At 46.4% G+C, this 15,379-nt stretch overlaps 1 protein-coding gene across 6 annotated transcripts in view; it reads right to left on the bottom strand.

Moving 5' to 3' along the window:
• Positions 1–15,379, bottom strand: part of herc1 (HECT and RLD domain containing E3 ubiquitin protein ligase family member 1) — a 213,392-nt gene that overhangs the window by 174,842 nt on the left and 23,171 nt on the right. For all 6 annotated transcript variants that reach the window (XM_084437244.1, XM_084437243.1, XM_084437242.1 and 3 more), the window contains exons 9-14: positions 12,459–12,603; positions 10,726–10,897; positions 10,306–10,440; positions 8,581–8,746; positions 8,297–8,422; positions 1,015–1,239 (exon numbers count right to left, since the gene is read on the bottom strand). In XM_084437244.1, coding sequence (XP_084293370.1) covers positions 1,015–1,239; positions 8,297–8,422; positions 8,581–8,746; positions 10,306–10,440; positions 10,726–10,897; positions 12,459–12,603 — 969 coding nt within the window. The remainder of the gene's footprint in view (positions 1–1,014; positions 1,240–8,296; positions 8,423–8,580; positions 8,747–10,305; positions 10,441–10,725; positions 10,898–12,458; positions 12,604–15,379) is intronic.

Consider the following 15,379-nt stretch of genomic DNA (forward strand, 5'->3'; position numbering starts at 1 on the left):
AACCCCTCCTCAGAACAGGGAACTCACGATCTGATACAGAACCCCTCCTCAGAACAGGGAACCCACGATCTGATACAGAACCCCTCCTCAGAACAGGGAACTCACGATCTGATACAGAACCCCTCCTCAGAACAGGGAACCCACGGTGCATATAGGACCTCCCACTGTGTGATCTGATACACAGGGAACCCACGGTGCATATAGGACCTCCCACTGTGTGATCTGATAAACAGGGAACCCACGGTGCATATAGGACCTCCCACTGTGTGATCTGATACACAGGGAACCCACGGTGCATATAGGACCTCCCACTGTGTGATCTGATAAACAGGGAACCCACGGTGCATATAGGACCTCCCACTGTGTGATCTGATACACAGGGAACCCACGGTGCATATAGGACCTCCCACTGTGTGATCTGATACACAGGGAACCCACGGTGCATACAGGACCTCCCACTGTGTGATCTGATAAACAGGGAACCCACGGTGCATATAGGACCTCCCACTGTGTGATCTGATACACCTCCTCAGTTAATGAATCAACCCAATGGGCTGGTTCCCCACATGGGAGGAAGCCTAGTTGACCTTTCACTGGGGAACCTAGAATCATGTGTTTTACTCTGTGTCGGGGAAACCTATCCTTGTGACACCATCCTGATCTCACCAGCTCACATTCTGTTTTACTCCGTGCATCAGTCTGGCCACTCTCAATAGAAATCAATTTGTGCTAGATCAGAAAATGATCTAGCCAAGCAGCGTTCTATGAGGAAATACACCAGGCTTCATTAAGTTGTGACCACGTGTGAGTTCGCCCATGATAGACTGTGATAGACAGATGGTTCATCCAATCACCTGACGAGTATTTTTGAAAGTTTCTGTTTCCAACAAAGAGTTCCCAGATGGGTTTGTGTAAAAACCATCTGGCATGTCAGGTTAAGGGAAGCCAGCTCTATGAATGAAGCTCAAGTGTGTGTGTGTGTGTGTGTGTGTGTGTGTGTGTGGTCTTGCTCACCGTGTAGAAGCCCAGGTTCCTCAGCAGGGTCTTCATGAGGATCTCGGCCAGGTGTGTGTCTGGGTGGCTGGCTGGGGGTCCGTAGGGGGGGTCCGGGGGCGGGCCGAAGCCCAGCCCGGCAGAGGAGGGCGCGTCGGGGCCGTCGGGGGGCGAGCTGTAGCCCAGCAGCGAGGCCACGTGGGTGTGGTCCTGCAGGCTGGTCAGGATGATGTCCAGCTGCATCCTCTGGACGGACCCCCCCCCCACACACACGCACACACACACGCACGCGCGCGCGCACGCGCGCACACACACACACACACACACACACACACACACACACACACACACACACACACACACACACACACACACACACACAATCTTTCAGCACTAAGGCTGCTTACACAGGATGCTGCTAGTAGAACTGCAGAGAGGAACACGGGGTCACAGAGAAAGGAAAGCTGGTCTGGTTTAGAGCTGTACGATATATCGTTAACGCATCGCCATTGTGATGTGCACTTGCGCAATAGTCACATCACTGGGCCTGCAACTTCTCTCCTGCTATGTAGTCAAACTCAAACACGTCATGAGAATTCAACATTCAATACTATTTTTCCGCAGTATTGATACTTCCTGCACTATCAATACCAGCTGGCCTTTCCTATCTCTCTACTCTGACCGTTGGAAATTGCGTTTTGACTATTATAATGCATAAAAGAATAACATAGAACAGCTTAGAATAACAGAACATATTCAAATCAAATAGAATATCCTAACAAAATGAAATACAGATACTTTTTACAATGCTGCGCAACCGTGCATTTTAGAGAGATTGGGCTGGACTTTGGTCAGCAGCATCCTGCTCAAAATACGCTCGTAAAATACGTATGGAAGCAATCAGTCTTATAAATCATATAATTAGGAAACTCATAGTCTATTTTATCAATGTTGTATAGCATGTAGTCTATTTTTTGTAGTTTGCAAAGAGCGTTCTGGAAGGACAGTGAAAGGGCTGAGGGCTGCTCGCTACTCTAGACGGCGGCGGAGGATTTACAAAAGCAAAAGCGCCTATTTGGTAATATTTCGTATTTAAACCCAATGCTAATAGCTGGGGAACCTCATAACATCAATGAGTCAATCTGTGAACTCTGGAGCTCGTCCTGCCCTAACGTGAACACCGCTGCTCTGTGCTGCGAGGCTGTGACCCTCTCTGCTGCTCTGTGACCCTCTCTGCTGCTCTGTGACCCACTCTGCTGCTCTGTGACCCACTCTGCTGCTCTGTGACCCACTCTGCTGCTCTGTGACCCACTCTGCTGCTCTGCTCTGCTGCTCTGTGACCCACTCTGCTGCTCTGCTCTGCTGCTCTGCTGCTCTGTGACCCTCTCTGCTGCTCTGTGACCCACTCTGCTGCTCTGTGACCCACTCTGCTGCTCTGTGACCCGCTCTGCTGCTCTGTGTCCTGCTCTGCTGCTCTGTGACCCGCTCTGCTGCTCTGCTCTGCTGCTCTGCTCTGCTCTGCTGCTCTGTGCTCTGCTCTGCTGCTCTGTGACCCACTCTGCTGCTCTGTGACCCACTCTGCTGCTCTGTGACCCGCTCTGCTGCTCTGCTCTGCTGCTCTGTGCTCTGCTCTGCTGCTCTGTGCTCTGCTCTGCTGCTCTGTGACCCACTCTGCTGCTCTGCTCTGCTGCTCTGCTGCTCTGCTCTGCTGCTCTGTGCTCTGCTCTGCTGCTCTGTGACCCACTCTGCTGCTCTGTGACCCACTCTGCTGCTCTGTGACCCGCTCTGCTGCTCTGCTCTGCTGCTCTGTGCTCTGCTCTGCTGCGTGAGGACAGAGTGAAGGAGAGGATCAGTAGCCTGGCTCCCGCCCCTGAATCTGAATAGCAACTCAATCTGAGTGTCAGACTAGTGGAGCAGAGCAGACACTTCCAGCTTATAATTGTAGCATCCCAAGATTATTATTTTACAAAGAGTTTTTTTTAATTAATTTAATGAATAAAATAAAATATATATGTAATTAATTTAGTTTAAACAGTTCACATTGCTGCTCCGCCTCAGCAGACAGCAAACACAGATCAGTAGGCTACACCTGACATTGTATTATTCCATTAGACTACTGATCCTGATGTTCTAGGTTTGTGCCCTGGTATCATTTCAGTATCAGTATCGAGATATTTTTAGCAAGTATCGTATCGAAGTGGTAATTTTGGTATCGTGACAACACTATACGGTAGTCTGTCTGACCTAACATGAGTTATTCAGACCAATCACAGTTTGTGTTGTTAGTTAGTTTTAGTAGAGTTTTAAATGATGCTCAGCAGCCCCGCCCCGCTGGAAGGCGAGCACAAGTACAATAAAATGAAAATGACAGAGAAAGGGGACGATTTAGTGGTTAAAAGAAAGTCAACGTCTGACATTTGGCGTTACTTCGGCTACCGAAAGGCTGATGTAACATCAAGCCTGGCGACAACACAGGAAGCAATTAGCAAGATTAGAGAAGATGACGAGAACTAATCCTCCCACGCCGTGTTTTACATATCGCAATATATATCGCAAAAAAATATATTGCTGCAATGTATGTTTTTGTCAATATCGTGCAGCCCTAGTCTGGTTATGATTAAGACTTACAGAGTGAGACAGTCACAGAGCTATGGACTTTAATGTATCGCTCACAGAATTAGTGACCAGTTAATGTTTAAGACATAGCCTACAGATGTGGGAACATAAGAATGTAACTTGACCCGCGGTATTCTAACAGGCGCTTTACGGCATTCCGCACCACCGCTCGCCTGCCCATAGGGGCGCAGTATTACCACTCATTGACCCATTGCTGTAGCTCATCTCGCACATTAGATGAGCCTACCGTTCTCAAACTCCTTGTTCTCTGTCTGGTTGTAATTTAATTATTACGAACAAAGCCTATCTATTTATAGTTTCTATCTCTGTAAATGTCGCCGGGTCTATATCTGTTAACTGTCGGGACAAGTAGAAGTTTAATACATTAGGCTGAGTGTTCTCATATGGAACATGGCATCAGGACGAGTAAGATGGCTAACAGAGATGACCAGAGATGTGTTTGAAATGGTTCACTCACTCACTCCCTATTACCATGGATGTATTGAGTGCGACTCAAAGTGAACTACATGGGGAATGATTTAACAGTTTTGGGACACTACATGGAATGTAACTGCGTAAGATATTCATGACTCAAACAAGCAGACGCGCCGATCACTGATGGCAGCAGGTTGAAATATCAGGTAGTATTCAGGTTCCATGTTTAGTTGAATGATAAATCCCATATAAATGGTTGGAATTCTAATGATGTGCAAGTGTGATTTTGTCAACTTTAGTGCTGTCTGCTAATAGCAGCCTGTGAAGCTGCACGATAAGACCGTGATAGCAAGTTAGCTCACGACAGCAGCTTCCATAATATTAACGGTAGCTGTCGGTGGCTAAAAAGCAGATAGCTAACTTTACAACGATGATTCCTGTAGCTATTTTGATTTTGATGCTATTAGTTCAACTTCTGTTTCTCGGGCAGGAACGGAGACGAACTCGCATTAGCAGCAAAGCAGCTAGAGGAATGATCTTAACATTAGCTAACTGCTTTAGCTACTGCTAGCTACCGTCTTCTTCACTTCTCCTTCGGTAAAACATGACACCGTTGTGTTGTGGTATTGTGGAGGGCTTAGGCAGAAGCAGGAAGAGAAACCACCTTTGCCCCATATAAGTAAAATAATGGTCTCATAAGAATTTTCGATTGTAAAATTGTGTTCACTTGTTTTAGTTTGCAAACAATTTTCTTAGCATATCTACTGGCTACATGATAACATAGCTGCAGGGGTGCACGAGTGACATTTGGGCAGAATGAACAGGTGAAATGAAAGCTCTCGAAGAGATCTTTCTAATGCTATTGGTCAGCTTTGTATGTAGTTTTAATGTGAAAGATACATCTTGAATGCAGTCAAGACAAATTATTTTGCCTCTTAACTTTTGTCAAACCTCCTGGTTCCAGTCAATTGGATTATAGGCTATAGGCTACTTTCGTTTACAATGACGTTACCTTATGAACACAAATAGCTTAACCTATAGGCCTACATAAAAACAATAGCCTAAAACCATGTTTATTTACAATGTATTTTCTTTCATTGATAGCATGCCAAGAGTTAGGGTGAGGAAAACGACGCGCGGTCTCTTTAGCCCTGAGACCATCAGGCAGGCAGCTCAGGAGGTCGTTGAAGGCTATATATATTATTATGATATTATGTCTAATAATACATTCGTTGAAAGTACACAGGCGGATCTACTATACGGAACTGGACCGAGGAGTGTTCTCATATGGAACTAGGCTGCACACGCCCGCCCGCGACAAGAGCTGAATTGTAGTCAGCTTTCCCCGCTGCGCGCAAGACGCGTGCGTCCCCCGCTGATCCGAGCGAGAACGCAGGCGGAATGTCGCTCCCCGTCTGAAACGGCCTTGACTCCTGGAATCCCAAGGTCTTTCATATTGAAATTATCTTGATGGTCTGGGGAGTTGCGAGACGTGTTAAGGGAGTGCATCAGTCGTGATCCTTGACAGTAGGCTACCAGCCTGCGCTGCGCTCAGAACAAAGTTGGATGAATGGATGGACTTATTGGAATCCTGGAAAATGTTGATTGCGCTCTAAAATCATGAAAGCATAAATGTAAAAATTCAGCAACAGAAGTAGTCTAGATGAGACGGTGGTTTAAATGAATGGCAACACGTAGCCTAGAGGAAAACATAATTGAGACTGGTGATAATGCTGATAATCTACAGTAGGGCCTACCTCTGGCTGAGTTCATGGTTACAACCATTCATCTCTTACACATGGGCCTATACAATACTTGCACAATCTACTTTGGACGTTAAATCCATCTATCAATCATACTAGCGAATTCAATGGCCGGTCATGGCAAAGCACCCGCTAACGCAGGCTACCCCCCTCCCCACGATCCAGGGCTAGGAAACCGGTTCATCCAGTTTATTTGAATATAAAGGAATTTGGGGGGGGGTGTTACAATAGTCTAGTCCAGGTTCTGGCGAGTGACGAGCTAGTCAGATGGCGCATGCATGTGTGGACATTGTAGGCCGATTCTGTAAAACCTAAAGAATAAAAGTAGGCTACGTTCAACATTCATTGGAGTGGTCCAGTTGGATAGGCTAGTCTAATCTAAATAAATTGAGGACCTGTATTTTCAGTGTTTGCTGGTAGCGAATGCCACAGACAGACAGGAAATCTTTTCGTTTCATTGTTTCATTGTTTGTGCTCTGTATGCACAAGATAGTTAATGGTCAGATATAATTGGCAGTAGGGCGGAAAAAAAACCCTATCAAAGGCCAAGATTAGAAGGGATTTGAAGATGTAATTGGTCATTTTAAATGGGCCTACTTTATCTTTTGATGCCTATTTGAACGGACTGCATCGATCAATGCAATGACTCTCCATGTTTTTCAGTTTTACCCTTTTCATCAATAAAACATCATTTTTACATTCATGTCTCAACCATTATTATCGAATTATCTAGTTGATATATGAATAAAACAATAAGCCGTTTTAATGGCTATGGGCTACTAGTTGTAGCTATACACGAGTTGATGCGCTCTGCTCTTACGCACGGTTGAGGCGGCAGCTCAAATACACTTCGCACATATCCTCTGCTATAGCCTCTCACAGACAGCTAGGTGCACTTCATGCATTGGTAGACAGTTCTGTTCTTGCTGCAGCTTGTCTTCACCATGCAAGTATTTTTTGGGGGGTATTCTTCTGTGGACACTGCGAGGGGCGCCGCCGGTGGCTGTTTGGACACCAGAGCGCGCAGCTCTTCAGCCAACTGGAGGATGTCGCGTCTGGGGAGGCTCTGCGTCTCTCCACCAGTCCCCAGCGAGTCCAAGCTATTCCCAATGAATAATACTTATTTATAATAGCCTACGAAGCGCGAAACTGTGCATATAATAGGCTGTAGCCAGCGCGAAACTGCGCATTCCCTATAGCCATTCATGGAACGACTGGCGGCCGGTATAAATAAATAAAAACATACACGATATTTTCTTATTTGAATGATCTTGAATATATATATATTCAAGATCATTCAAATAACAAAATATTGTGTATATTGTGCATGTGAAGGCACTCACTGTCAAACCTGCCGCTATCTATGCACAAGATAGTTAATGTCCGGATATGATTGGCAATGAGTGATCTTTACTCATGGCGACTATGTCAATTTTGTATGGATCCACAAGTCGATCAAGCTTATTTTTTCTTTGTATCGTGCTGAAGCCATATAGCCTACTGCGCTCAGACTTGGCTACATTAGCTGGTGCCCCGTCTTCAAATTTACTTCCGGGGTTTACGAGTAGCCTACCAGTTGAATGCGTTCCAGAAACAAAACGCAAAACCCCCACGTTCACCACATCTTTACTAATAAATATATTTACAATACTGTTATTTTGCGCATTTGACTTAACAGCCACCACGTCTTGACCCGACGTCAGTTACCGAGATAGATAGGCTACTGTAGGCCTAGATATAGGTGTTCGTAATAATTAAATTACATCCAGATGGAGAAAACATGTGTTTGAGAACAAGGTAATAATAACAATTAAACGTTATTTGTATAGAACCTTTCATACAGATAAATTCAGCTCAAAGTGCTTTACAACAGAGCATTTAAATTAAAGAATGTGAAACTTAATGATGCCTCATTCGTAGACTATAGGAGAAAAACACTGAGCCCAGCCTGCTAAATCTACTCAAAGACGCCACCTGGCAGTGGTGCATCACTAAAACGAAATAACACCGTCTGAAATCCCACGAGATTTCCAACGGGATTTCCCTGCCAAATACCGCGACGTGAAATGCTGCAGCATGTGACATTTCTAACTTCCCACATCTGTACACACATATCAAATAGACCTGAAAAGGGAATAAAAAGATGTTTACAAAAATTCTGCAACATGTCCATAATTCCAGGCCAGAGCCCAAGGCCAGTGCCCTCAGCAGGGGAGTGTGTGATGCCCTCAGCAGGGGAGTGTGTGAGCGGGTCTGGGGCTCTGGCTGGGCAGCAGGGGAGTGTGTGAGCGGGTCTGGGGCTCTGGCTGGGCAGCAGGGGAGTGTGTGAGCGGGTCTGGGGCTCTGGCTGGGCAGCAGGGGAGTGTGTGAGCGGGTCTGGGGCTCTGGCTGGGCAGCAGGGGAGTGTGTGAGCGGGTCTGGGGCTCTGGCTGGGCAGCAGGGGAGTGTGTGAGCGGGTCTGGGGCTCTGGCTGGGCAGCAGTACTGTACCTGTCCCTTGGACAGGCTCTCCCAGCGGTCGGGCCCCTGGGGCAGCAGGGCGTGGAGCAGCTCCATGCGCTCTCTCAGGGGAGGCAGCAGCATGGTGGCCCCCACGGACAGAGTCTCGATCACCGCCTGACAACACAACCACACACCGGCTCACTGGCTTGGCTTACGGGCCGACAGCAGCCACAGAGAGATTCTGATTCCCTGGTCACATGCCAGGACCATATTTGATCAAATGATCTCATAGAAAACTCAAAATGGAAGCGCACACGTGTGCGGGAGCTCACCTCTTGGATCTCGTCAGGCACAGAGGAGTCCATCAGTCTGAAGAGCAGGTTACGGAGAGGGCGGGCCTGTCGCCCCAGGATACTGGTGGCCACGCCCCCAGCCAGTGCCAGAGCCAGGTGATTGGACAACAGCCGAAGACAGAGCTTGAGGAAGTTGTGATGCTCTCTGCAAATCAAGTAAAATCTACGTTAGTACACGGAAAAGCAAATGGAAATCTGTTTGTAAGACCAATCTTAATTTGGAGCGTGCTTGATACGTGATGATAAAGGCCATCAGATTGATATCAATGTAATAAATTGGCTACTGGTGAATATGAGTACATTGATGATGAACACTGGCCTGTCAGCGAACTGTCCCAATCACTCTTGGGATGACTGCTGTTGCTCATGCTGTGCTCTATTTGGCCCGGGAAGTCCTTATTTACCAGATTCTACTTTTTTTTTTTAAGGAGTTTTTACCAGAACGCCCCTCTCCACCTTTTTTGTGCATGGCTGTAAGCCAGCGCACCTAGCATAGCGTTCGTCCGGTTATCACTCCCTCCCTCCCTCCCTCGAATGCTGACCTGCATTTCTCTGTTGGCACCACAAGAGGCAGTAGTCCCAGCACACCAGAATAAAGCAGGACACCAAAATCAACCCGCCGATCTACACTGCACAAGTAGAGTAGTGGTGAAAGCGTAGGACTCCAACGTGGGGTCCCCATTGGGGGGTTCAAGACCCCGGTAGGGATGACTTTATGGGACTATACCCCAAACCTCCACATGTTAAACCTTTCACTCCGACCTTTACCCCTTGCCTTATAGGTCAGATCCTGTCCCAACCCCAACCCTTATTCTAACCCAAACCCGCACTAGGGACTGGAAGAAGGACACCAAAATCAGTTTGCCAATCTCCGCTGCACAAGTAGAGTAGTGGTGAGAGGATAGGACTCAAGGCCCCGGTGGGGATGACTTTATGGGACTATAACCCAAACCTCCACACATTCATCCTTTCACTCCTATCTTTTTATCCCTTACCTTTGTCCAGAAACAGAAGTTGAACCAATTGCAGCAAAATAGCTAACGCTACAGGAATCATCAGTGTAACTGCTTTAGCCACTGACCGCTACCATTAATGTTATGGAAGCTGCTGCTAGTTGTTGTGAGCTCATGAGCTAATTGGCTATCCTGCTCTTATTGTGCTGGATTAGCATTGGAAGCATTGGAACTGATGTGTCCAGGCGACAAGACCTATCTTTATTTATCAGACATTATTTCATGTAATTTCAATTCACAGCTATTTCAGTGGCATGGCTAGCTTCCATCCTACCAGTCCTGAACAGAAACAAGTCAGCCACACACATAAGCCAGGCTGGGCCTGGCCTGGTTTGATTTTCCCCACTCGTGAACTCTTACCACTCGACCGTACCCCCAGTTCACTCTGGAAGTAGGGAACCAGATGGCAGCTCCCTGTGTAACTAAAGTGAAACTCTTGTACTTGTGCAGGGTCACTCACCTGGAGGAAGGGAAGGGGAGGGGGGTCACTCACCTGGAGGAAGGGAAGGGGAGGGGGGTCACTCACCTGGAGGAAGGGAAGGGGAGGGGGGTCACTCACCTGGAGGAAGGGAAGGGGAGGGGGGTCACTCACCTGGAGGAAGGGAAGGGGAGGGGGGTCACTCACCTGGAGGAAGGGAAGGGGAGGGGGGTCACTCACCTGGAGGAAGGGAAGGGGAGGGGGGTCACTCACCTGGAGGAAGGGAAGGGGAGGGGGGGCACCGCGCTGTTGATGCCGTCACAGTAGCGCTCCAGGAAGGTGCGCAGGTGAGAGAAAGTGCTTTCCTCAAGGTCCACACAGTAGGGCCTGTGCCACGCCACCACTTGCCTGTCAAAAGGATAAAAGAACATAGTTCATACTGTATGTAGTTCACTGTAAATTCAGACTTTATCATCAGACTTTATCAATCATCTTGATGTTAGCTTATGTCACATCAATATTTTTTTTAGCCTTCCATATTGTCAGTCGTAAAACGTCTGACGTACTGAATGAAACCATTACTTGATTTGTGCTGAACACTGAGGTCCCAATAACATCACAAGCCGTGCCTGACCTCTGACCTTCTATTACAGCCTTAGCCAATAGGGGAGGAGGGGGTTGAGCACTACTGACCTGTCCCTGGGCAGGGCTGTCCACGCCAGGCTGTGGGAGGTACCTGCCGAGATCTGCTGGATGGCCACACCGTCCAGACCCACCACCTTCTTGGGCTTGGTGATGGGCCCGGTGGAGTTGCCCTGCCCACACTGGCCCATAGAATTGTTGCCCCACGCATAAACCTCATTATCTGAGTGGAATTAATTAAAAATAAAACCAATTATTCATTAATAATGAATTCATTCATTCATTCATTCATTATATTGTACTAAAGATTAGGGGAGTGAGTAGATGAAAGTGTTTCATCTCAAACTTTTAAATTAAATTACATTTACATTACATTGTATTGGCATGAAACGAGAAACGAACTGATATTATACATGTCAGTAAAGAAATCTACTCCTTTCTATATTGTCACTGATTTGAATACTAGATGTAGTTATGCAAAGTATAGGTCAACAGAGTCGTACAGTAGTGCAACTTTGACTGAACTTTGAAATCACTGTACAGTAGCTCTATTTCTTCTGTAGAGTGGGGGAGAAGTTACACATTAGCCTAATCCAAAAATGAGTGTGGAATGATGTCACTCTTGCAACACCCCAGTACCCCATTGACCCAATGTCACTCTTTTTACCAACACTAGCCTGTGTGTGTCAGCAAAAAATAATGTGCAATAGGGGTCAACGTGGGGCATGTTTGTACAGGTGACAGGTGAATCTCCCCATTCACTGAAGCCACAATCAAATCTACTGTATAGTATTCGGTTCAAATTTGGATGAAGTCAATACATTGTAGAACGGCCAGGTGTAAGTTGTGATGAGCAGAGTGCAGAGTGATGTGTAGTATGGAAGTGTGTGTGTGGTGTAAGTTACATTATGTGTAGCTATTGTAAGAAGAGAAAAAATACCCAGAACTCATCCTGTGGATACTGCTATGTGAGCAATATATAGCTATAGCTCCTAGACAAAAGATAAAAGCATGTTTACCGTGTGAGAGGGCAAGGAAGATAAAAGCATGTTTACCGTGTGAGAGGGCCAGGAAGATAAAAGCATGTTTACCGTGTGAGAGGGCATGTTTACCGTGTGAGAGGGCATGTTTAACGTGTGAGAGGGCCAGGAAGATCAAAGCATGTTTACCGTGTGAGAGGGCCAGGAAGATGAGGGCATGTTTACCGTGTGAGAGGGCATGTTTACCGTGTGAGAGGGCATGTTTACCGTGTGAGAGGGCATGTTTACCGTGTGAGAGGGCATGTTTACCGTGTGAGAGGGCATGTTTACCGTGTGAGAGGGCATGTTTAACGTGTGAGAGGGCCAGGCAGATAAAAGCATGTTTACCGTGTGAGAGGGCCAGGCAGATAAAAGCATGTTTACCGTGTGAGAGGGCATGTTTACCGTGTGAGAGGGCATGTTTACCGTGTGAGAGGGCATGTTTACCGTGTGAGAGGGCATGTTTACCGTGTGAGAGGGCATGTTTACCGTGTGAGAGGGCATGTTTACCGTGTGAGAGGGCATGTTTAACGTGTGAGAGGGCCAGGCAGATAAAAGCATGTTTACCGTGTGAGAGGGCCAGGCAGATAAAAGCATGTTTACCGTGTGAGAGGGCATGTTTACCGTGTGAGAGGGCATGTTTACCGTGTGAGAGGGCATGTTTACCGTGTGAGAGGGCATGTTTAACGTGTGAGAGGGCATGTTTAACGTGTGAGAGGGCATGTTTAACGTGTGAGAGGGCCAGGCAGATAAAAGCATGTTTACCGTGTGAGAGGGCCAGGCAGTGGCTGTCGCCTATAGAGATGTCCACCACCCTGGTAGTGGCCAGCTCCTCGATCAGCTTGGGTCTGAGCGACGTGGCTTCAGACGAGCCACAACCCAGACAGGCCCCACAACCCCACGCATACACCTGCAACACAACACAGTCACAACACAGTCAATACACAGTCACAACACAACACAGTCACAACAGGGTCACAACACAGTCACAACACAACACAGTCACAACAGAGTCACAACACAGTCACAACACAACACAACACAGTCACAACCACAACACAACACAGTCACAACAGATTCACAACACAGTCAATACACAGTCACAACACAACACAGTCACAACACAGTCAATACACAGTCACAACACAACACAGTCACAACACAGTCACAACACAGTCACAACACAGTCACAACACAGTCACAACACAGTCCCAACACAGTCACAACAGTCACAACACAGTCACAACACAGTCACAACACAGTCACAACACAACACAGTCACAACACAGTCACAACACAGTCACAACACAGTCACAACACAGTCACAACACAACACAGTCACAACACAGTCACAACACAGTCACAACACAGTCAATACACAGTCACAACACAGTCACAACACAACACAGTCACAACACAGTCACAACACAACAGTCACAACACAGTCACAACACAGTCACAACACAGTCACAACACAGTCACAACCACAACACAACACAGTCACATCCACCTGCAACACAACAGTCACAACACAACACAGTCACAACACAACACAGTCACAACAGTCAATAAACAGTCACAACACAGTCACAACACAGTCACAACACAGTCACAACCACAACACAACACAGTCACATCCACCTGCAACACAACAGTCACAACACAACACAGTCACAACCACAACACAGTCACAACAGTCACAACACAGTCACAACACAACACAGTCACAACACAACACAGTCACAACAGAGTCACAACACAACACAGTCATAACAGAGTCACAACACAGTCACAACACAACACAGTCACAACACAACACAGTCACATCCACCTGCAACACAACAGTCACAACACAACAGTCACAACACAACACAGTCACAACACAGTCACAACACAACACAGTCACAACACAACACAGTCACAACACAACACAGTCACATCCACCTGCAACACAACAGTCACAACACAACACAGTCACAACACAACACAGTCACAACACAGTCACAACACAGTCACAACACAACACGGTCACAACACAGTCAATACACAGTCACAACACAACACAGTCACAACACAGTCACAACACAGTCACAACAGTCACAACACAGTCACAACCACAACACAACACAGTCACATCCACCTGCAACACAACACAGTCACAACACAGTCACAACACAACACAGTCACAACACAACACAGTCACAACACAACACAGTCACAACCACAACACAACACAGTCACATCCACCTGCAACACAACAGTCACAACACAGTCACAACACAACACAGTTACAATACAACACAGTCACAACCACAACACAACACAGTCACATCCACCTGCAACACAACAGTTACAACACAATACAGTCACAACACAACACAGTCACAACACAGTCACAACACAGTCACAACACAACACAGTCACAACACAACACAGTCACAACACAGTCACAACACAGTCACAACACAACACAGTCACAACACAACACAGTCACAACCACAACACAACACAGTCACAACACAGTCACAACACAACACAGTCACAACACAACACAGTCACATCCACCTGCAACACAACACAGTTACAACACAATACAGTCACAACACAACACAACACAGTCACAACCACAACACAACACAGTCACATCCACCTGCAACACAACACAGTTACAACACAACACAGTCACAACCACAACACAACACAACCACAACACAACACAGTCACATCCACAACACAACACAGTCACAACCACAACACAACACAGTCACATCCACCTGCAACACAACACAGTTACAACACAACATAGTCACAACACAACACAGTTACATTACAACACAGTCACAACCACAACACAACAGTCACAACACAACACAGTCACATCCACCTGCAACACAACACAGTCACAACACAGTCACAACACAACACAGTCACAACACAACACAGTCACAACACAACACAGTTACAACACCACAGTCACAACACAGTCACAACACAACACAGTTACAACACAACACAGTCACAACACAACACAGTTACAATACAACACAGTCACAACCACAACACAACAGTCACAACACAACACAGTCACATCCACCTGCAACACAACACAGTCACAACACAGTCACAACACAACACAACACAGTCACAACACAACACAGTTACAACACAACACAGTCACAACACAGTCACAACACAACACAGTTACAACACAACACAGTCACAACAGAACACAGTCACATACACCTGCAACACAACACAGTCACAACAGTCACACCACAACACAGTCACAACACAACACCTACACTTTTACCCTACTGTAGTTATTAGACCTACACTATTACCTTACTGTAGTTATTAGACCTACACTATTACCCTAGTTATTAGACCTACACTATTACCCTAGTAATTAGACCTACACTATTACCCTACTGTAGTTATTAGACCTACACTATTACCCTACTGAGTTATTAGACCTACACGATTACCCTACTGTAGTTATTAGACCTACACTATTACCCTACTGAGTTATTAGACCTACACTATTACCCTACTGTAGGTTTTAGACCTACACTATTACCCTACTGAGTTATTAGACCTACACAATTACCCTACTGTAGTTATTAGACCTACACTATTACCCTACTGAGTTATTAGACCTACACTATTACCCTACTGTAGTTATTAGA

The sequence above is a fragment of the Borostomias antarcticus genome (genome assembly GCF_949987555.1).
Source record: "Borostomias antarcticus genome assembly, chromosome: 4".
NCBI classification, from domain to species: Eukaryota; Metazoa; Chordata; class Actinopteri; order Stomiiformes; family Stomiidae; genus Borostomias; species Borostomias antarcticus.